We start from the raw sequence: 21462 nt of genomic DNA on the forward strand, positions 1-21462 counted from the left end.
TAACTGCCGGGTACCGGGCAGTTTTTAAAATTGGAGCCCCATACATTTAATAATGTAATGCAACAGTTTGATGAAATTGAATTTATTTCTTAATCTGCTTCCGATAGATTTCAATTATTTTTTTTTTTTAATTATTTTCTCTTTTTTCTTACTAAGAGGAAGTATTGCGATCTTTTAAAATTATGCGAAATTGAGTTTTCACCGGTGTTCGGGTTTAGGTTCCCTGAGACCAATAAGGTGGTTTTTGCAATCTGATCTGTGAGCTTATAGCATGTTGAGTGTGCCTCATTAACGCTTTTGGAAGCCAGTATACCGGAAGTGCCACTTTACTTGAAACGATTTTAAGAACTAGTTATTTTCGAAAACAACGTTTTCTTTGTTTACTAATTGCATTTGTATAATATATAATAATAGTTCTAAATCATTTTTCAAGAAAATTTATATCAGGACATATTGGAAGAGAAATGGGGTAAGCTTTCATGTTAAGTGCCAATTCCATGTAATTTACGGCCTCATAATCCATTGAATATTAATAAATTATTAATTTAGATAAATATGTGGCAAAAGTACAGATTTGAAGAAGATCAATCGACACTTTAATTTTTTGCATTTTCTTCGAAATGGTTCTAATGATTTTATCTACATTCTACTTCATGCACGATTCGTAAATATAGTCCAATTACTTTTATTTGAAATGTTTATCCAGGAAACTTTACTCAAACGGATTCTTAAAGAAGACTGATTTATGTTTTACTCTAAAGTGCCGTTTCAGAATATTGTGCGCTTCTAACATCTGTATAATATGAAAATGAAATTTCTAACTGCAATACTGAGTTGTAAGTGCATCAGCCATCTGGAAAAGCGGCAATAAAGTACAGCTCGAGTTACCATCATTTTCCTAACGGTCATCAAAGGGTGTGATTTGTATTTCAGAAATAGCACTCAATAACTATTCTTTATATCGTTGTGATAGAAGATAAATACTAATCATTACAAAACAGGTGAAGTTTAGTGAAGTTCAGAAGCAGTTTGTTTATTAATTGCCATGAATAATAGCTCCTAAAACCCAATATATATTATCTCTTAATAAAGTTAAATGGTGCAAAAGTTGTAGTCTTTGAAGAAGTGGTATAGGGAGCTTTCTTTTAGGCTCTACTCTACGCCTAACTAAAATTTTTTTTGGAAAAAAGAAAACTGCTTTTATTAGTTTTTTGTACTACCTAAATTCCAGCGTACAAATGTTGCTCTGACAGTCAAAAAATCATGTTTCATCAAGTGCTCAACGAATAAACGAAACCTAAACGTTTAATCATTATACCAAAGGCTGGCGCTTTTCGTATCCTCCAGCACTAGCGAAGTTCTCCACTCCTGTTGTGATTACTGCTTCATAGTATTGAGGGTCCGAAGGCTAATCTTTCGGAAGTTGTTGGAGTCACCTTTTCAACATTCTATCACTGTCAGAAAATTCATTATATTCCATTCAACCTTATTATTGTTTTCCTACTTTATTATATGTATAATTTATTTAATTTCTTTTAACGTGAGAAATATGGTCAGGAAGAAAATGAAAATTAGTTCTTACTGAATTATATTATTTGTGTAAGATCTTGTCTTTAATTGAAAGCCAAAAGTTAGCAGATGCATTCAATCTTTCTTCACTCACTAAAATTAATCAGTAATGAAGGAGTTACTCGTAACCCCTCTTTAAGAATGTTAGATGGAAGATTTACGTAATTTCTAAATACAGTTTCGTACTTACGAGCCCATATTTAAAAAAAAAAAATCCTTAATCTACGAAGTATGGCATCTTTCTACATGTTCATTTTATAAAAAGATTTACTACAGATAAGTTCGTTATTCGTCGGTGTTGGCTAGAATTTTTACTAATATTAAATAAAAGATTTACCACTGCCTACCCAGATAAAATAATCGCTACACTACTGGTCAGCAGAATTTGATTCTGATCATACAGAGTTGCTGATTATAATTTTTCAATTGTTACAAAACTTCAGATGTACCATCTCCAACAACTGATTTGATCACGTACTTAATTCATAATATTAATTTAATATGTGTACATTCAAAAATCCATGGATAATTTTATGTCTACTCCAAATAATCATCGCAATAAACACAATGAAATGTTGTACTCAGTATTTATACTTATTTATAAGACATCTGTAACCTGCTAAACTTGTTCCTTAGTTAATTTAGACCTCCATCAGTTATTAAATGTGATATTCTTAGGGAGATGATCTCCAAAATTGAATTATTTATTTATAAAGGAACCATTCGAACTTTTTGTTCCTGCGCTTGAACAAGATATGCAAGGCTAAAGAAAATCTTATTAAATCACTAAAAACTGTGCAACACTCCGCACTAAGACTGTGTCTAGGTAGTAACAGATCGGCTCGAATCAATGCCTTATTAGCTGAAGCTGGTGAACCACTTTGGATAACCGCAGGGAATAGACAGGAAAAGAATAGAATGTACAGTAGGGTGTTTCAAACAATGATGACTATTAAATTTTAAAGAGCGCCGGGCGGAAAATCAAAGTTCATTTAAAAACAAAAAGTTTCGTCCATATTAGAGCAAAATCGATTAATATTTAGAGGTCGCTACCATTGATCAAAAAAAATTTGTTTTGCTTTTTTTTTTATAAAAAATCCTTATTAAATGTTTTGTATCTTTTAAAATTATTAGCAAAACATGTAATTGTACTAAGTTTATTTAAATATAATTTGCTATAAAGATAATGCAGTTGGAATCATTTTGATGGCCTTTTCATTTTCAAAGTTATGAATAATTAAAGAAGCTGTATTTAAAAAAAATATATATATTAAGAAAAATATACATTTTTGAAAAATTTCGATTAATTAACGTTAAAATCACTTCATTTTTTATGTGTTTCGTACAAAATTTAAAAAACAAATAATTTTGGTTACTGAAGCGTCTAAATTAGGGAATATTTTGCATTTATTGTTATAATTTGAAATTGATTGATTGATAGTAAATTAACTACAGTGGTACCTAAAACAAAAATATAAAATTTGTGTTTTTCAGTTTTTGATTCCCAGAAAGCAAGACAGACGCACCACCGAGCATTTTCTTCTAGTTTAGAGTCCAGGGACTCTCATTTTACACATTTCTGTAAAAATAAAAACAAAACTACTAATATTCTACTTCTCTTTAATTTGGAGTAATCCTTCACGACTCTTGTCAGTACATGGCGGCATACGCTTGCAGGATGGTGGTTGTAAGTTTCTGGTATGTTGTAGGTGAGAAAGTTGATCTCTTCAGACAGCCAAGAGCTGTTTATCATATAACTAGCTGCGGTGTGAAACTAGTTGTCTAATGGTTAAGATCCATATAATTATTATTTCATACTCACTACTTGCGCACACATTTGTAACAGCTCGGGTATTATCATCCGATATGTGCAACATTTTATTTATTGCTATTGGCGGGATGCTGAGTGGATGATTTTGGTGTGATGATGAAAAGAAGTGATGAGGTTTATCTGAGATGATGAGTACTCACTATAGATGAGAAAGTGTAGTGAAAATTAGGGTAAGTACTCATTGCTAGTGGAATAGAATTTATTTTTAACTTATTGATATTTAGAAGTTTGGCCAAATTTTATGGGGCAGCACATATATTACTCAAATTGTCAACAAAGGTTACAAGCGTATTAATATTGAGTAAATATTATAATTAGAAAAGTCAACAATATATGTTGTTTTGATCTCGCTACTCTGGTGCTGACATCAGAATGTTACAGGTCCTTACCTACATGAAAGTAGTACATACGTTTAGGTGATCATATTTTTGCATTTTTTTTATTTTAAATATTTATTTTTGGGAGGTTTTAAGGTCACTTTTCTCCACTGAAAGAGTCTTCCATATGTTTTATCCATTCTATGAACTGCAGGATTGTTAAAAGAATAGAAGGTCTTATAATCAGACCAGTACCAAGTATACCTACTGCGTCTGACTGAATGTCCTGGAGATCTGTGGCATTGGTCGGAAAGGTGAGCAATGGAAAGATGCCCTGACCAGGTACAAGGATCTTAATCTCATCTGGATTTAGGATTAGTTCTCTGGCAATTTCATTAAACACATCTGCAGTTATGTTTTCTCCTGTTTTAAGAACTATATAATTGATACCATCTGGAGCAAAGTCTGGTTCCTTTATACGATAAACTTTGTCTTTAGACATGTGATCATCAACGTAAACTGAAGGGTTAAAGTGATTGTTATTATTGTGCACTGAAGCAGAATAATTTTCGATATCTTTAACAGATCCTTCTGTAATTAATTTCTGTGGAAGGTTATTTACTCTGACGTCCTTATTTGCAAGTTTTGAACATTCAGTACAACTAATTTCTGAAGAACTTAATATCTTTGAGTTTGTAATATATGGTTCATTGATTTTCACTTCATTTTTTACACATTGCTTTTTTAAACCGTTTGCAAACTGTACGTTTTCATCATTACAATTTATAATAATATCTATATTTTCTGATGGATTATTTAAAAATGTTTTAAAGTATGATGCTAAGATATTTAAGAAGTGATGAATATGAGAATGGTAATGTCTTTCATGATTAATGTCTAAATATCTTTTCCCATATTTCTCCCTGAGATTGATGGGAGTAGTCACTTCGCAGATACCTGATGTTCTCGCCTAAAACATAAACAAAAACTGGTGAAGAGACTAAAACTTAAAGGCGAATCTAAGGGGGCGGGCTTGGGGAGCCGTTCTTAACATTTTATTTGTTTCATTTTTACTTCTCTACCTAGAAGGCAATTTTTTGGGCGGGTATATTTTTTATTTTTTAATTTTAGCCGGAAATACCCGTTTTGCAGGTCTCTGAGTCCGAAAAAGTGGTTTTTACAAAGTGGACTGTGTGTGTATCCATGGTACATCAAAAAAGAAAAATAACAGAAAGTGTAATTTTGATATTCAGCTTAGGTGTCAAAAAAAGACGCTAAAATAAAGTAGGTGTCAAACTAGGTGTGCCGGAAGCATCACTTTACTGAATAGATTTTTCAGTTTTTATGATTTTCCCCAAAAAACGGCTCCTACGATTCTCATTAAACTTACTGAGCTGATCGCTCGTACGCAAATCTATGACTTTTATCAGAAACCTTTTTCCAGAAAAAGTTTATTAAGGGCAATTCTGTTCGAGAGGGATGGTTAGACTTTCCTCTAAGTGACATTATGGTTTATTATTCTAGTTTAGCACTGTTATGATATAGAGAATAAAGAATAGATGTGCGACTGAATCCCCAAATTTTAGAACGTGCCACTTCAGCGTAAATTAAATAAATTACGTATTTTAAGTTTTAATTGCTAATGGCTCCTACGATTTCAAGCTAGTGGTACGCTGCTAAATAAGGCTGTCCAGCTGCTTGCATACGCTGAAGATATCGATATTATAGCAAGATCGATGAATGCCATGAAAGAAGCCTTTCTCGCACTAGAAATGGCAGCCAGAAGGTTAGGCTTGGTAGTTAATGAAGCCAAGACAAAATATATGCGTACGGGATATAGCTCTACTATCCAGGAACAGCAGCTGACGATTGCGCATTATAAATTCGAGAGGGTTAACGAGTTTGGCTATCTAGGGTCCCTAGTTAGTAGTGAAAATCAAGAGAGCCTAGAAATTAAATGAAGAATTATGGCCGCAAATAGGTGCTATTTTGGCCTAGTAAAGTACATCAAAAGCAAGCTTACCTCCCGCAGCATGAAAATTCAAATGTTCAAGACGTTGATCCGGCCAGTGCTTATATACGGCTCCGAAGCATGGACCATGTCAAAAGTAGATGAGCGGTTTTTGGCGGTATTCGAGCGGAAGGTTCTCCGTAGAATTTATGGCCCTGTACGTGATGGACAGAGTTGGAGAATCAGGAAAAACCGGGAAGTATATGCTTTGTTCAAGGAGTCGGATATCGCCAAAATTATAAAACTCGGAAGACTTCGATGGGCTACGTGGCAAAGATGGGGGATGAAGAAATACCCCCAAAAAATTATGGAGGGCAGCGAACAAGGTCCCAGATAGGTAGGCAGACCAAGAACGCGATGGCAGGATTGTGTAGCAAGGGATGCTTTGGCAATGCTTGTATTCCGCAACTGGAGGGCGGCTGCGGAGGAAAGAGACGCCTGGCAGGCACTTCTTGAGGAGGCCAAGATTCTTCATGAGTTGTAACGCCATTTAAGAAGAAGAAGAAGAATGGCTCCTACGATAGCTGTAAAAAAGCTTCTAGATAGAGAAAATCTATTGGCCAGCATCTGGATTCGAACACGGAAGGTAGAATAACGTACTTAGTTTTGTTTTTCAGACTTATAGTCTAACTTCCCATCCAAATTACGAGGCGCGGATGAAGGAGTAAGCATTTACTTACGATACTTTGTTCTAGCAAACAAAAGAGCTACACCCGAAGCTCGAACTGGCGATTTCCTTGACACTATCTTTAGATACTCTCTTAGTACTAAGAAAGTAAGTGGAAGTCAAAATTTAAATTATATAAGATGCAGGTTTGAATGAGATCACTAACTGTACCTGAATTTGAGTCATTTCCCAGAAGAAAAACCACATCTTTAGAAGAGCACTCTTTCTGAAGTACATTCCTAGGTAACAAAAAACAATTTTAATGTGGTTAGTGTGTGTTTTAATGACTAATTATTTAAAAACAGGTCAGGTATTTATACATAAGTCACGAAAAATCTATAACATTCGATTACAAAGGTGATATAGAATTTTCCAATCATAATGGTCTGTGCTCTATAATTTATCGTTTTTAAATTATGATTATTCATGTTAATAAAGGTCTTATCTCGATTGAATTAATTGCAGCAAAGATTTGCAATGACCCATATTGGTTTTCGGATTTGTTTTTGACTTCTCAATATAGTACCGAACCAAATTTGTTGTAAAATAGTCCTTATGGCATTTAGTTAAAGCTAATTGTTCCATTAGTTAGGACTAGATTCATACTGAATGCTTTTATTTAGACTAATAGCTTGACGAAGAAGCTAAGAACAATAACGTACTTTTGTGAAATTGAAAATACAAACCTATATTTTCACTAAACTGATGCTTTGCACAGATAAAAAATGAAATCCGCAATGCTTCAAAAAATAATTCATCATGCTATTACGGTCGATAACTAAACCACCAATTCGGTAATATGTACTTTTGTTCACTTAAGTAGCGTTTGATGCATATTAAGTTGAGTATTTTCTTACGAATGATATCTGCATTATAATCTTGTTTTCATGTATCTTTAATTGATGTTTGTTAAATAATAAATAGTAATACCTGAATATATTGATTGTTGAATAATGTGTTTGGTAAATGCTGAAAATACGCCAACAAATCATGTCCTCAGACCATTAGCTAACATTTTTCGAATTGGGAAGATCTCAAAACTTATAGTTCAAAGTGATATCTCAATTTAGAAAACTTGACAAAATCACAAGTACTTCCTAGTACGAGCTGTATGTGAAAACAATAAATTTTGAGCAGGGGGCGCCACATAAATTTCTGAACATACCTATCATTCATTATATTATCTATTATATTACCGTCTAAGTATTATATTTAATTTTAAAGAATTTCGTAACTAAAACTTTTATTGAAGTAAGAAAATTATTTTTTTGTGATAAAGAAAGATTTTTAAGAAACTTGTATTTTACTAAACAGGCCAGACTGCGGCAGTAGTCAGGTGACTGGTGTTTGTGAAGGCCTTATTATGCCCTTAGTAGAGTACTCGTAATGCACTTGAGATTGGTGTTCATAGGCGGAATTTTCTATTAACAATCTCTTATTTCTTTTGTTTTTGCTTTTTTTTTTTTGTTTTATTTATAAAGAAAAAAACTAGTTATGTTAGCGGCTACACATGGTTCTGCGAGCGAAACCGCACTTTGTGGGACAAAATCTAATCCAACCACAGTATCTGATAGTCCTGTAACAGATCCTGGATCCGTAGTGAAGGCGAGTAATACTAGAAATTAATTTTTTAAAGATCTATTTAGTCATAGACTATGATTTTTTGTGTGCAATTTTCTATACGTTTAATTTGAATCGTGCCAGTTTTGTAAATATTAAATTCATATAAACCATTTTTGATCTCATATTAATATAATCTGACCCAAAATTTTACTATTTACGATTTCAATTCTCCTCTTATCAAAGTTAATTTTATTTTTATTTCAAAAAATCGCCTCCCCCTTGTAAGAGTATTTGATATATTTTTATTTTTGTTCAATTACTTAAGTAAGGAAATTTTGCTACATAAGTTGAGATTTAGTATTTACTGTTTTTATTTATTTATTTATTTTTTTTAATTTAAGGCGCGTCAACATCTGAGGTTATTGGCGCCCGGAGCTTTTTTCGGTACTCTGCTCTCGTTTCAGACACACTGTCTATCACCGGACAGTGAATTGCAAGAAGCTCCTAGGAAGAGAAAATCTAATGGCCAGTAGAATTGTTTTTTATTAGTTGAATTTTTAAATAATTTTGTCCTTTATATTCGTTATATTTTTTTTATCCGTTATAATATTATCTTTCAAATAAATATTTTCCTTGATTAAAAACTAAAAATATGTTCAAGATGTTTTGGATATAGAGTGCTTAAAACTTTTGGACGTGATTTTTTTTTTTTTTTTTTTTAATACATCTTGTTTGCAACGAAAAACAAGATTCCTGATTCACAACTGTTGTACCGATTTGTAAAAAAAAAGAAATAGATATGTACAAAAGTAAAATCCCATGTCCCTTAATAAACTACTATATAGTCGATCTGTTGATCTAAGTCTTGTATAGTGATGGCACTATATAATGTAACATTTTCTCATATAGACTTGTTAAAGTTATTGTTGTGAATAGGTATGCTTGTTTTTTTTTAATGAAATTATTTAGTACAAAACTTTAATAATTGGCACAGTTGTATAAGACCGGTAACAGCATTCAATCGGAATTCATTCATTATGCAAACCTGTTTGATTGAAATGTTTTATTTCGTGAACATCTTCAGCAACTAACTTCTGCTACAAAGGCGAGAAGAGGTAAATCAGGAATTTTTTCGTCGTGTAAACAAACACCATAGTGATATTATCAATTATGATTTAAGCAAAAATTCTCCTATAAAAAAAAATTAACTGCTTTATAAAAATAGTTTTTTTAAATTTTAAGATTAAAACTGTCCAATCGGACAGTTATATGTATAAGGGATGAACGTCAAAAACTGCTCGAAAAACGTTATGATGAAAAATATCCAACTTGGACAATTTTTTTCTCTTTTTCTATTTTCTTAAAAATATTGGGCATATTCTCCTTTATAACTGCATTTTTTTTTTCTCTACGCAGATCAAATAAATTTCGAGAAAATTGGAAAAAATCAGCATTTTCAAAAATAGTTCTGGTTTTGTTACATTTTTTTTTTAATGAATTGTCATTCGATTCGAAAGTTAGTGTAGATATGCCTTTTTGGTAGACTCAATGTCTTACATACATTAAGAAAGGGAGATAGCCTAGGCCCCCTCTAAAATTATTACTAATAATCACTAGAATCTTTGCCCCACTTTGATAAAATTTGATAATAAAAAAATGTTGTTTTCCTATTCGGCATTTTAGGCCATCGTGCTCTTACACCTACTAAGAGAAAGTATTGCAATCGTTTCATATTATAGACGCGTGAACAGATTTTCACGAATTAATAAATATACCTTTTGGGAGTTTCATTTGACTTGATTAATAGAAAAAATGGTAGGATAAATAGTACGAGGGTCGTTTGAAAAGTCCGTGCAAAAATAAAAACTACTTAATTTTTTGGGGTAAACCTTTTTTATTTTTCAACATAGTCTCCTTTTAGGCTTATACACTTCGTCCAACGCTGCTCTAGTTTGTTGATCCCTTCCGAATAATAGGATTTGTCCAAGTCTGAAAAATAGCCATTCGTTTCTGCAATCACCTCCCCGTTTGAATAAAATCTTTTTCCCACCAGCCATTTCTTCATATTGGGGAACAAATAGTAGTCCGAGGGAGCCAAGTCTGGAGAATAGGGGGGATGTGAAACGAGTTGGAACCCTATTTCCATTAATTTTGCGACCACAACTGCTGAGGTGTGAGCTGGTGCGTTGTCGTGATGGAAAAGGACTTTTTTGTGGGCCAATCGTGGGCGTTTTTCTTGCAGCTCGGTTTTCAAACGGTCCAATAACGATGAATAATATGCACCTGTAATAGTTTTACCCTTTTCCAGATAGTCGATGAGGATTATTCCTTGCGAATCCCAAAAGACAGTCGCCATAATCTTTCCGGCCGAAGGAACGGTCTTCGCCCTTTTTTGGCGCAGATTCCCCCTTGGTAACCCATTGTTTAGATTGTTCTTTGGTCTCAGGAGTGTAGTGATGTATCCATGTTTCATTCACAGTGACGAAACGACGCTTAAAGTCATGCGGATTCTTCTGGAACAGCTGCAAACCGTCCTTGCAACAATTCACACGATTTCGTTTTTGGTCAATCGCGGCACCCATCTTGCGGATAGCTTTGTCATGTCCAAATGTTGATGCAAAATATTATGTACCCGTTCATTCGAGATGCCCACAGCACTAGCAATCTCACGCACCTTCACTCTTCTGTCATCCAACACCATATCATGGATTTTATCAATGATTTCTGGAGTAGTACCTCAACAGGGCGTCACTTGTGCCCATATGGCCACTCCGAAAATTTTTAAACCACTTATAAACTGTTCTAATCGAAGGTGCAGAGTCACCATAATGTTTATCAAGCTTCTCTTTAGTCTCCTCAGGCGTTTTGCCTTTCATAAAGTAGTGTTTAATCAACACACGAAATTCTTTTTCGTTCATTTTTTGAAAATCACTCGACTTCCTCGATTCAAACGAATGCCAAACACAAAGAAATAGACCGATCTGGCTGAAACTTGGTGTGTGTTCTTCCAAGAGATGCTACTAACTAAACATAACCTCGATACGCGCCAGTGGTGCTATCTCTCTGACTTTGCACGGACTTTTCAAACGACCCTCGTATACTAATTCTCTATTTCCTCATTTACCCATTTTTGGCGACGTTTATTTAGAAAACTGTTTGATCTGTGTTGTTGCTACAAATTGCTTTTGAACAAGGATATGTCCAATATTTGGAACAAAATTTGATGTAATTTAGAAAATTTATCTGTAGATTTGGACTTCAAAATACTATTGGGCTTCGGCTGCACCATAAATTCAATACATCCAGAGTAAATAAAAAAACATTTACCAGAAAAGCAAAAATTGAATACGGCCACTGGCAAAAGTCGTGGATATTAATTCTTAGAACTAAAAACTAACGACGTCATTGACATTAAAAGAAAATAAACTTACTAGCTTATAACAGCCGTAACAAACCAACCTTTTATTTAGAAAGAAAGTTTAAAACAAGTTTATTTTTGACTATGTTACGAGCATAAAGAAAAATCTATAAATGCTTTAGTACGGATTTACATGAATCTTAGAAAATTAAGGAATAAAAAGTAACCCAAGGGTTACTAAATTAATTGGAAGAAGATGTAGAATGTAATAAAACTGCTAAAAGTTATGGGAGAGTGGTTCCAAGTTTGTGAAAGCCCTGGTTTACCAAGAAAAACTTACTTAAAAAATGGACACTAAATTAGTAAGTTAATAAATAACGTAATACCTATTTTTCCAGGCGGGCTTTAAGGTTAAACTATCAATTAGTTGTTTCGAACTAAGACGACTAGCAATATTTACTGTTAAACCGGGAATCGAACCCAGTACCACATTACATATTGCTCTTTGCACTTTCTTTTCACTATCCGCTTGGCTATCGTGGTGCCACAGAAAATTAGTAAGATAGAAAAAATAAATGCCATAAAGAGATCATCACGAATTCAGTTGAAACTACTCTTAACAATGCCAAAATTAATATGACAGAAGATCCATGTATCCTTTGTTAAAAGAAAACTACAATCCAAAGAAACAAAGGTTAGGTTAGGTCCTGGTACAGAACATTCTTCTTTTCGACAAATTGGCAATACTTAGAGATAAGGTACCTGACCTATAACCAAGAGTTAATACTACGTACATCCTACAACACATTTTTACACAATTTCGAAATAAAGCCTTTAGTTCAAAGAATGCTATGATATGGATAACAATCATTACTATCAATTATTAATTTACTAAATTATTGTACAAAAATTAATCGTATTAAAAGCCTGATTTACAAAAAATGAAAATGACTATTGATGAATTAGTAAATGTTCGTTACACTATTCCATATACTTAGCATTAATTGTACTATGGCCATTTTCTATAAATAATAAATTTAAATGTTTTATTTTCAAAATTCAATATGGATATAGATGAAGAGAGATAGATGCACCCTTCTCTTAATAGTGTAGAGAGAAGATAAAACCAGCACTCATGCTGCCGACCCTACTTCTTCTTTGGCCGCCATGTTTACTGAGCTAGAAGCCTCCTTTCTACACTACTACTAATAAAAATAATAATAATAATAAATAAATAATAAAAAGAAATAGAAAGAATCAGAAGAGGTTAGGTAAGTGGTTAGCGTGCACTGGATTCCTTAGATTTTTTTTCTTCCTGTGAGCTTCTTATAGCTGTCTGGGGTAAATCCTAACCTCTATCTCTTTAAAGACGTCGTTCTAAAAATATCTGTCCAGAATGCAATAGGATTTCACATTTTAGAAACTATTATTTTTCTCAGAAAAGTTTTTCAATGATGTACAAAATCCGGACAAAATATAAATTTTTTTTAAACATATTTTAGATTGCAAAAACGGAAAGGTTTACAAAAAATTGTTTATCCACATTGTTTGTAAGGTAATGAAGAACACATTTACTCAATAGACCCCCGCTACCTTGAATGACCGCCTCCATCCTCGGTCTGAAGCATGTGCAGGCGCACTTTAATGTGTCACAGTCCTTATCGGCGAATGCCGCTTTAATAGCGGCTCTCAATGATGGGATGTTTGGATGTCTGGACTTGTTAGTGACCCTTTCAACTACGCTGCATACGTAGTAGTCCAAAGGATTCAAATCTGTGCTGTCGGGAGGTCAGTATTCTTTCGACCAAAACATGTCGACGTTGTCCGACAACCAATTTTGCACCAAATGACTTGTATTGGCGTCATACGGCTTTCCAGACGACATAGTCTCCATCTACAGCTTCACTACATTTGTCAGAACACGCAAATAAACTTATTTTGTGACATTTTCTCCCGTTGTTAAAGAAATGCGGTGGCATAACATCACCCTCACTGGACACTACTCCTAACATGTGAACATTCGCGGGAAATTTCGTTCTTGCAACAATGAGGACATCTTCGGGGCGAGCCAGCGGTCATTCCTTCGATTGATTTTCGCATCCACAGTAAACATTTTCTCGTCAGAAAAAAACCTGAGTCGTCCGGCAGCATTGTTTCTTGAGGAACACAAAAGCAGATTGCAGCGTTCATCTCGCTTTGTCCTGGTTCCTTCTCTAAACATCTGTTTCACTTTAATTGTGTAAGACTTATAGCGGATGTCCTCCTCGACAATTCGGCGCATAGTTTTTTCGCTCACATCAATAACCGACGACATTTTTCGGATCAACTGCCCTGGATCTTCAAAAATCAGCTCCTGAGCCCGTTGAATGATGTCGGGCGTGCTGACAACGCGCTCCTTCGAGTGTGTTTTTCTCGCCGGTGTTGCAAAAACCTTCGTTGGACTTCTCCGTATTATTATACTTCGCGATGACTTCATTCACAGTCGTTTTCGGCTACCCGAAGAACCTAATTATTTCTGTCGCCGAGCGCCCAGCGCGAACACTTACGATAATCGCGTCTTTACGGTTATACTCTGCACATGGTTTCAACATTGGGACTGTTTAGAGCTTATGATAGTTTAGTACATGCGTCAAGCTATATGAACGCTAATCGCGACATCAACCAGTGGTATATATAGAAAGGCGGGAATCACAATTTGTATTTTGTCTGGATTTTGGCGCCGCACCCTGTATTTGTATTCAATTAAATTTATTTACACAATTTTTCTGTCCCCCTTGCGACCCCAAGGTAATTTTTCGCTACTCCATTTGGCGACCCTTAGATTGAATACCACTGCTTTAGAAGAAGAAATTTTAATCCTAGAAATTGCAATTGACTGTGAGTTCATATCGCTCAGTATTAAGAAAAACGAAATCCAATGAATCGAAGAAACAAATCAATACTTAGAAGCCTATAATATAACACAAGAAGTCCTACAGTCGCTTTAAGGAATCTTCCTTCTCATATTAAACGACAGCAGGAGATTCAAGAAAATTTGACTTGGCAACTATACCGTCAAACGTTGTGACTCCTAATCACCATTGTACGCCATATCATTCAATTTTTCTTTCTGTAGACCTAAGGTCTCTAAAGGGCTTTAACTTCCAATAGCAGAAGATTCTATACATGCGAGGTGTGGCTATTAAATAACGAGACTATTGCTTTAAACATATTTAGTTATTAACACCTTCAATATACACCCCTCCTCTATCCCTAAAACTCCCCATGCGAATTTTCCATTGATCGAAACAGTGCTGGAAGTCTTTTTCTGTGAGCTCCTGCATGACGCGTGCCGCTGTTTCTTTCACAGCTTCAAAGGACTGAAATCCGTGTTCCTTTTAATGTAGATTTGACTTTAGGGAGCCGACAAAAGTCATATGGGGTCAGGTCAGGCGAATAAAGCGGATGGCCTAAAACTGGGATGTTGTACTTGGCTAGAAACATCTTGACAGACAATACAGTATGGGCCGGCGCGTTGTCTTGATGGACAACCCCGTGACTTGTTCTTCCACAAATCGGGTCGTTTTACCTTACTCTTTCACGAAGTTGAGCATGCACCTCACGGTAGTAATGTTGATTAATTATAAACAATATATTCATCCGTTTTGGGCGTGGAAGGGCGACCCAGGCGGTCATCATCTCCAACGTCTTCTCGGCCATCTTAGAAACGCTTGAACACTCAAAAACTCGCGCACGTGATTTGCATTCATCGCCATAAACTTCTTTTAATCAGAAATAAGTTTCAATAGCGGTTTTACCAAGTATCATGTGAAATTTCACGACAATTCGTTGCTCTACTACATGTGTAGTATCATGTTTTCGGCAAAACGGAACTAACACCTCTTACACAAACGACGCTTCCGGTCAGACAGATTTCTCTACAAACACGTTAGACGCTACAATCGAAAGAGAAGGCTTTACGCTTCACAGCTGTCGGTCGTTAGGTTTTGGCGCATGCATAGTTCTTCTGTAGTAGCATCGGTCTCGTTATTTAATAGCCTCACCTCGTACATACTCAGAACTTGCCTTCTCCATTAACTCACTTGCATTTTCCGGAGTTCGTATTCCACAACCTGCATCCATCGCCACTCTCTTGGTCTTGCATAGTCCAGGCGATCCTTATACGCTCTCCATGGAGGTCTAGCCATTTCCATTCTGTACAGAAGTCCTAACCATCGTAACCTTCACCACTGTGACCAGATCAATCTCATTAAAGAGCTGATTCATCCGATTCACGTCCGTTTTTCTGCTATACAGTAGAAAATCCTTAGATCTGAATAAGGTAGTAACCAAAACAACTAGGTAACTTATAAATAAACTTCTCTTATCTGTTAGACTTGGTATTTCAAAATTTTCTATTGTACCCTATTTGAAACTAAGCAAATTAACCTTCGATTATAAAAATAGCACTAGTTTAAAATATTTTCTAACATTTTGTCAAATATTTCAGTTTAGATTTTTTTTTTTTTATGTGCAATAAGTAACCTTAGACTACCTTATTTTAAGACAATCTACTTTAAAAATTGACTACAGCTCCATCCCCAAGAGTTTAATGAATTAAACAACACAATACAATATCACTGCTGTATGCTCGTGAACACGTTTTCATGCAAAACAAACGCAATTTCTCATACGAAGATAAAAGGAATCCTGGAAAATGATATACCGTTTGAAAGCCCATTAGACAAGGAAACTTTTGTAAAAAGTGCCAGCACCTAGGTCTGAAAATGATCACATAAGAGCCTAATGAGTTTTCTTAAAAATTTCGATTACTTTTATTTTCCTAGGTTCCGGTGGAAGATTAAGGCAGTTTGGAGAATAATTTATGCTTCAAAATGGTGTCAATTTTTAGGAAATTTATCTGTCTTTCTAACCATGTCATCAGAATCGAATTCGGACTAAAACTTTCTGAGTAATAACATTTTTATTGGAAAAAAGTAATGATTTTAGAAAAAAACTTTAAAGTGACGTCACTCAAGAACAGAGGAAAATATGGAGTTGGCCAATACGTCATTGAACTCCACTTTAGATGTACTACACGCAGTAGGCCTATTGACAATACTTACTAGTTCACCCTGTATATGCATCTTAATTTTTTTTCTTATCAACAGTTTTGTTTATATTCGTCGGCTACTGTTATTATCCAAGTCTCAGAACAATGTGTAACGATTGTTCTGTGGACAATCTTGTGTATGCTCTCTGCGAATCATTGGTCTTAGCGCTGTCAGTTTCTGGTTGTAATTTTTGCTTCTATTATCGTTGCTGACTTCATTTTTGGCCATACAGGATTGCTGCTAGATGTTTAATTTTCCTTACAACTTCCAAAAAGTGTAATCCGATTGAGTCTTCTTCTTAAATGGCGCTACAACTCATGAAGAAATCTTGGCCTCCTCAAGACGTGCCCGCCAGGCGTCTCTTTCCTGCGCAGCCGCCCTCCAGTTACGGAATCTAAGCATTGCCAAAGCATCTCTTGCCACACAATCCTACCATCGCATTCTTGGTCTGCCTACCCTCCTGGGACCTAGTTCGCTACCATCCATAATTTTCTTTTGTTATTTCTTCATCCCCCATCCTTGCCACGTGCCCTGCCCATCGCAGTCTTCCGAGTTTTATAATTTTGGCGATATCCGGTTCCTTGAACAAAGCATATATCTCCCGGTTTTTCCTGATTTTCCAACTCTGTCCATCACGTACAGGGCCATAAATTTTACGGAGAACCTTCCGCTCGAATACTGCCAAGGACCGCTAATCTACTTTTGACATGGTCCATGCTTCGGAGCCGTATATAAGCACTGGCCGGATCAACGTCTTGTACATTTGAATTTTCGTGCTGCGGGAGGTAAGCTTGCTTTTGATGTACTTTACTAGGCCAAAATGGCACCTATTTGCGGCCATAATTTCTTCTTTTAATTTCCAGGCTCTCTTGATTTTCACTACTAACTAAGGGGTCCGATTGAGTGTACACGGAAATTTCTTTGCCTCCTTGTTGTGAGTAACCATATATTTTGCTTTCTAACTCCTTCTAGCTCAGTGACCAATTCTTTCACTTCAAGTGAATATCTTGGGCCACTTGAGCTTAACCTGAAAAATTTAAGCCGAGCATTTAGGCAGAGCCTAATTTATTTGTTCCTCTAAAATACCAGTTCCGTCACTAGTGTAGTATTTAAGCGTATCAAATGTTGTGAATTCACCGGAGCTCTAACCGTTAAATGTACAAAAACTTCTTTCAGTTACCTATTGATGATTGCTAAATGGGGTTTTATCGTGCATTAAACAATAAAGGGTTTAGATTAGCGTATTGGATTCCTACGCAGAGATCTCGGGTTCAAATCCAGGGCTGCTGGTCCTTAGTTTTTTAAGGCGCCATGGTAGCCGAGCGGGTTAAGAGGCGATAAATGCAAAGCTAATATGCATTGTGGTACTGGGTTCGATTTCCGGCCTTGGCCTTGGATTTTATTTAATGGTAAAATGAGAAATAGTAAAGTGTTCGTTTGCTAGTCGCCTCCGTCCACGACACCTAGTCCGATTGAGCCCCGCCTGAAAAAATAGGCGATTACTTTATTTTTTTAACTTCGTGCATTAAAGAATAACTTTGTTTTGAAAATTTGTGAGAACTTTGTGAATAGCAGTAAAGATAGTCATAGTCGTGTGAGTGTTCTTAATAATAATTTTTTTTTTTTTAAGTTAACAATGTCTAATTAGACGTTCCTTGAAAGAAGCAAGGATCCGGCCGATATAATTATTTATTATACACATTGTCACGAACGCTGTTATATAATCAGGTTAAAGCACCAGTCTGCTGACATGGCGTTCTGAAATGTCAAGGAGGATTGCTTACTATAATCATTGCTTTGCTTCTTTCAGTTCTAATTTATAAATTATTACTTAATTATTTTGCATAAATGTTCTCTCTCTTTGTTTATGTGTGTATCCACTGAAACTCAAAAAGAAAACGAATTTTATATTTTATATTTATTATGACGCACCAGTGGGAGCGTCAGTCAAATTTTGAACAAAATCGGTCAACTATTGGACTAAATAAATTTTTCAGTTTTCCACTTAAAAATGTCTCATACAATTTTATTTAAAATTACTATACCGTATTTGCTGGAATATAGGCCAATCCCGCCCCTTACTTTCAAATTTAATTTAAAAAAAATAAAATAATTATTTTTATTCACTAAATACAAGTTTGCTATACGAACTAGTGGGGCCAAAAATAACATTATTTTTTTTAAATGTTTGACTTTTCGTTTCGTCAGGTTGTATTGCAACAACAACAAAAAACTAATATCAATAAAAATAATATATAACAATAAAGGGTTTAGCTCATTGGTTAGCGGATTGGATTCCTAACCGGAGATCCCGGGTTCGAAACCAGGGCTGCTGGTCCTTAGATTTTCTCTTTTCCTAGGAGCTTCTTACAGCTCACTGTCATTACTTCACGAGGGTCGTTTGAAAAGTCCGTGCAAAGTCAGAGAGATAGCACTAGTGGCGCTTATCGAGGTTATGTTTAGTTAGTAGCATCTCTTGGAAGAACGCACACCAAGTTTCAGCCAGATCGGTCTATTTCTTTGTGTTTGGCATTCGTTTGAATCGAGGAAGTCGAGTGATTTTCAAAAAATGGACGAAAAAGAATTTCGTGTGTTGATTAAACACTACTTTATGAAAGGCAAAACGCCTCAGGAGACTAAAGAGAAGCTTGATAAACATTATGGTGACTCTGCACCTTCGATTAGAACAGTTTATAAGTGGTTTAAAAATTTTCGGAGTGGCCATATGGGCACAAGTGACGCTGAACGTTCTGGACGCCCTGTTGAGGTTACTACTCCAGAAATCATTGATAAAATCCATGATATGGTGATGGATGACAGAAGAGTGAAGGTGCGTGAGATTGCTAGTGCTGTGGGCATCTCGAATGAACGGGTACATAATATTTTGTATCAACATTTGGACATGACAAAGCTATCCGCAAGATGGGTGCCGCGATTGCTCACGCTTGTCCAAAAACGAAATCGTGTGAAGTGTTGCAAGGACGGTTTGAGCTGTTCCAGAAGAATCCGCATGACTTTAAGCGTCGTTTCGTCACTGTGGATGAAACATGGATACATCACTACACTCCTGAGACCAAAGAACAATCTAAATAATGTGTTACCAAGGGGGAATCTGCGCCAAAAAAGGCGAAGACCGTTCCTTCGGCCGGAAAGATTATGGCGACTGTCTTTTGGGATTCGCAAGGAATAATCCTCATCGACTCTCTGGAAAAGGGTAAAACTATTACAGGTGCATATTATTCATCGTTATTGGACCGTTTGAAAACCGAGCTGCAAGAAAAACGCCCACGATTGGCCCACAAAAAAGTCCTTTTCCATCACGACAATGCACCAGCTCACACCTCAGCAGTTGTGGTCGCAAAATTAATGGACCCTAGGGTTCCATCTCGTTTCACATCCCCCCCATTCTCTAGGCTTGGCTCCCTCGGACTACTATTTGTTCTCCAATATGAAGAAATGGCTGGCGGGAAAAAGATTTTATTCAAACGAGGAGGTGATTGCAGAAACGAATGGCTATTTTTCAGACTTGGACAAATCCTATTATTCGGAAGGGATCAACAAACTAGAGCAGCGTTGGACGAAGTGTATAAGCCTAAAAGGAGACTATGTTGAAAAATAAAAAAGGTTTACCCCAAAAAATTAAGTAGTTTTTATTTTTGCACGGACTTTTCAAACGACCCTCGTATGTTGTAAAAGTCTGCAGGTCTTTTCGGCGGTGTGTTGCTAGCTGTAACCCAGACTGGGCAGGCTGGATGTTAAAAGAGGTCCAAGGAGCCGTCTTGTAGAGCAGTACAGTGCCAGGAGTGTTTCTGTTATTTAGTGGGTATAACTGTTTCAGTCGAGTGTATGCTTGTTGCAGTTTTGTGTTGATGTGCAGTCTGCAGGTCTTTTCGTCAGTGTGTTGCTAGCTGCAATCCAGACTGGGCAGGCTGGATGTTAAAAGAGGTCTAAGGAGCCGTCTTGTAGAGCAGTACAGTGCCAGGAGTGTTTCTGTTAATTAGTGGGTATAACTGTTGCAGTTCGAGTGTATGCATGTAGCAGTTTTGTGTTGATGTGCAGTCTCCAGGTGAGTTGTCTATCAAGGATTACGGCCGAGGTAGCGCACTCCTTCGTCCTTTTCTGTTTCCAGCGAATTTCCTAGCTGTTGAGTTTTAATAGTCGTAGGTCTTCATTCTGGATACTACGAAGGGAGAAAATAACAATTATGTTACGAAGTATAGCAACACGTTTTCAATGGGCATCTATCTCTACGTAGAGACAATTACAAAATTCCCAGAGCGTTAAATGGTTTTATAACACAATTTTTTATTTTACCTGTGTTTATCTTGACAAATCTTAACTGCATAATCCTAAAATGTAAATGCAAATAGATAATTTATTCTCCAACAGTAAATTTTAAATACTATCTAACTTATGTAAGGGTTCATTATACAGGGTGTTCATTTTAAGACGGCTCAAATGCATTTCATGCCTAAACGGTTAATTTGAGCAAAAAATGGTAGGGGAAAAATTTGTTGCCTGCCACCTCTAGTTTTAGAATATGCGACTTGATTTTAGATTCCTGCCAGCATACGCGGCTGTCGCGCGACCAAAAGTGAGGGTTCACAGTTGATCCCCATTTTTATATACACAGTTTTAAAGAGTATAAACAAATTATGAAAGAAACCGGAAACCGCAATTCGATATCTTCAAAATTAAAGGTGCTAGGCCGTTACAAAATCTGGTATTTATGAATCATATTTCAATTTTTTAACTTGCTACCAAAGAGAAAGAAGAGCACGCTATAGGTCATTTTTATGTAATTTTTCATCCCATTTTTACTGAAAATATCGCCAAGGCAGTAAAGCTAGTATTTTTCTTAATATCGGGGAAATAAGTAGTTTTCCAAGTGATTTTTCTAAGAAAAATCAAATGTTAAGAGCTTTAGATGTTCTCAAGCATACACAAAATGGCTAAAAATTAATTTTACATCTGTTACAAACAAGAAGGTTTAATAATTATTTGGTAATTTTGGGATAGTTGCGTTTAATTACCAAAAAAATTGAAAACCTCC

At 35.7% G+C, this 21462-nt stretch overlaps 2 protein-coding genes across 6 annotated transcripts in view; one reads left to right on the forward strand and one right to left on the reverse strand.

Moving 5' to 3' along the window:
• Positions 1-2816: 2816 nt before the first annotated feature.
• On the reverse strand, positions 2817-6678 carry LOC141461852 (uncharacterized). Its single transcript, XM_074143254.1, has 2 exons — positions 6567-6678; positions 2817-4687 (listed from the first exon to the last, which is right to left on the reverse strand). The coding sequence occupies exons 1-2, from the start codon at positions 6630-6632 to the stop codon at positions 3875-3877; spliced, it is 879 nt and encodes a 292-aa protein (XP_073999355.1). The 5' UTR covers positions 6633-6678; the 3' UTR covers positions 2817-3874.
• Positions 6679-7730: 1052 nt separating this feature from the next.
• The window catches only part of LOC141461980 (adenosylhomocysteinase-like 1), a 73128-nt gene continuing 59396 nt past the window's right edge, over positions 7731-21462 (forward strand). For 3 of the 5 annotated variants that reach the window (XM_074143496.1, XM_074143494.1, XM_074143495.1), the window contains exon 1: positions 7731-8000. In XM_074143496.1, the coding sequence (XP_073999597.1) occupies positions 7890-8000 (111 nt within the window). In that variant the 5' untranslated portion in view covers positions 7731-7889. Of the gene's footprint in view, positions 8001-8359; positions 8484-21462 lie in introns of all 5 variants that reach the window. The other 2 variants (XM_074143497.1, XM_074143498.1) reach the window with 1 other exon arrangement.

This window comes from Rhodnius prolixus, unplaced genomic scaffold, assembly GCF_049639745.1.
Source record: "Rhodnius prolixus isolate KJV_2025 unplaced genomic scaffold, Rpr scaffold_12, whole genome shotgun sequence".
Taxonomy (NCBI): Eukaryota; Metazoa; Arthropoda; class Insecta; order Hemiptera; family Reduviidae; genus Rhodnius; species Rhodnius prolixus.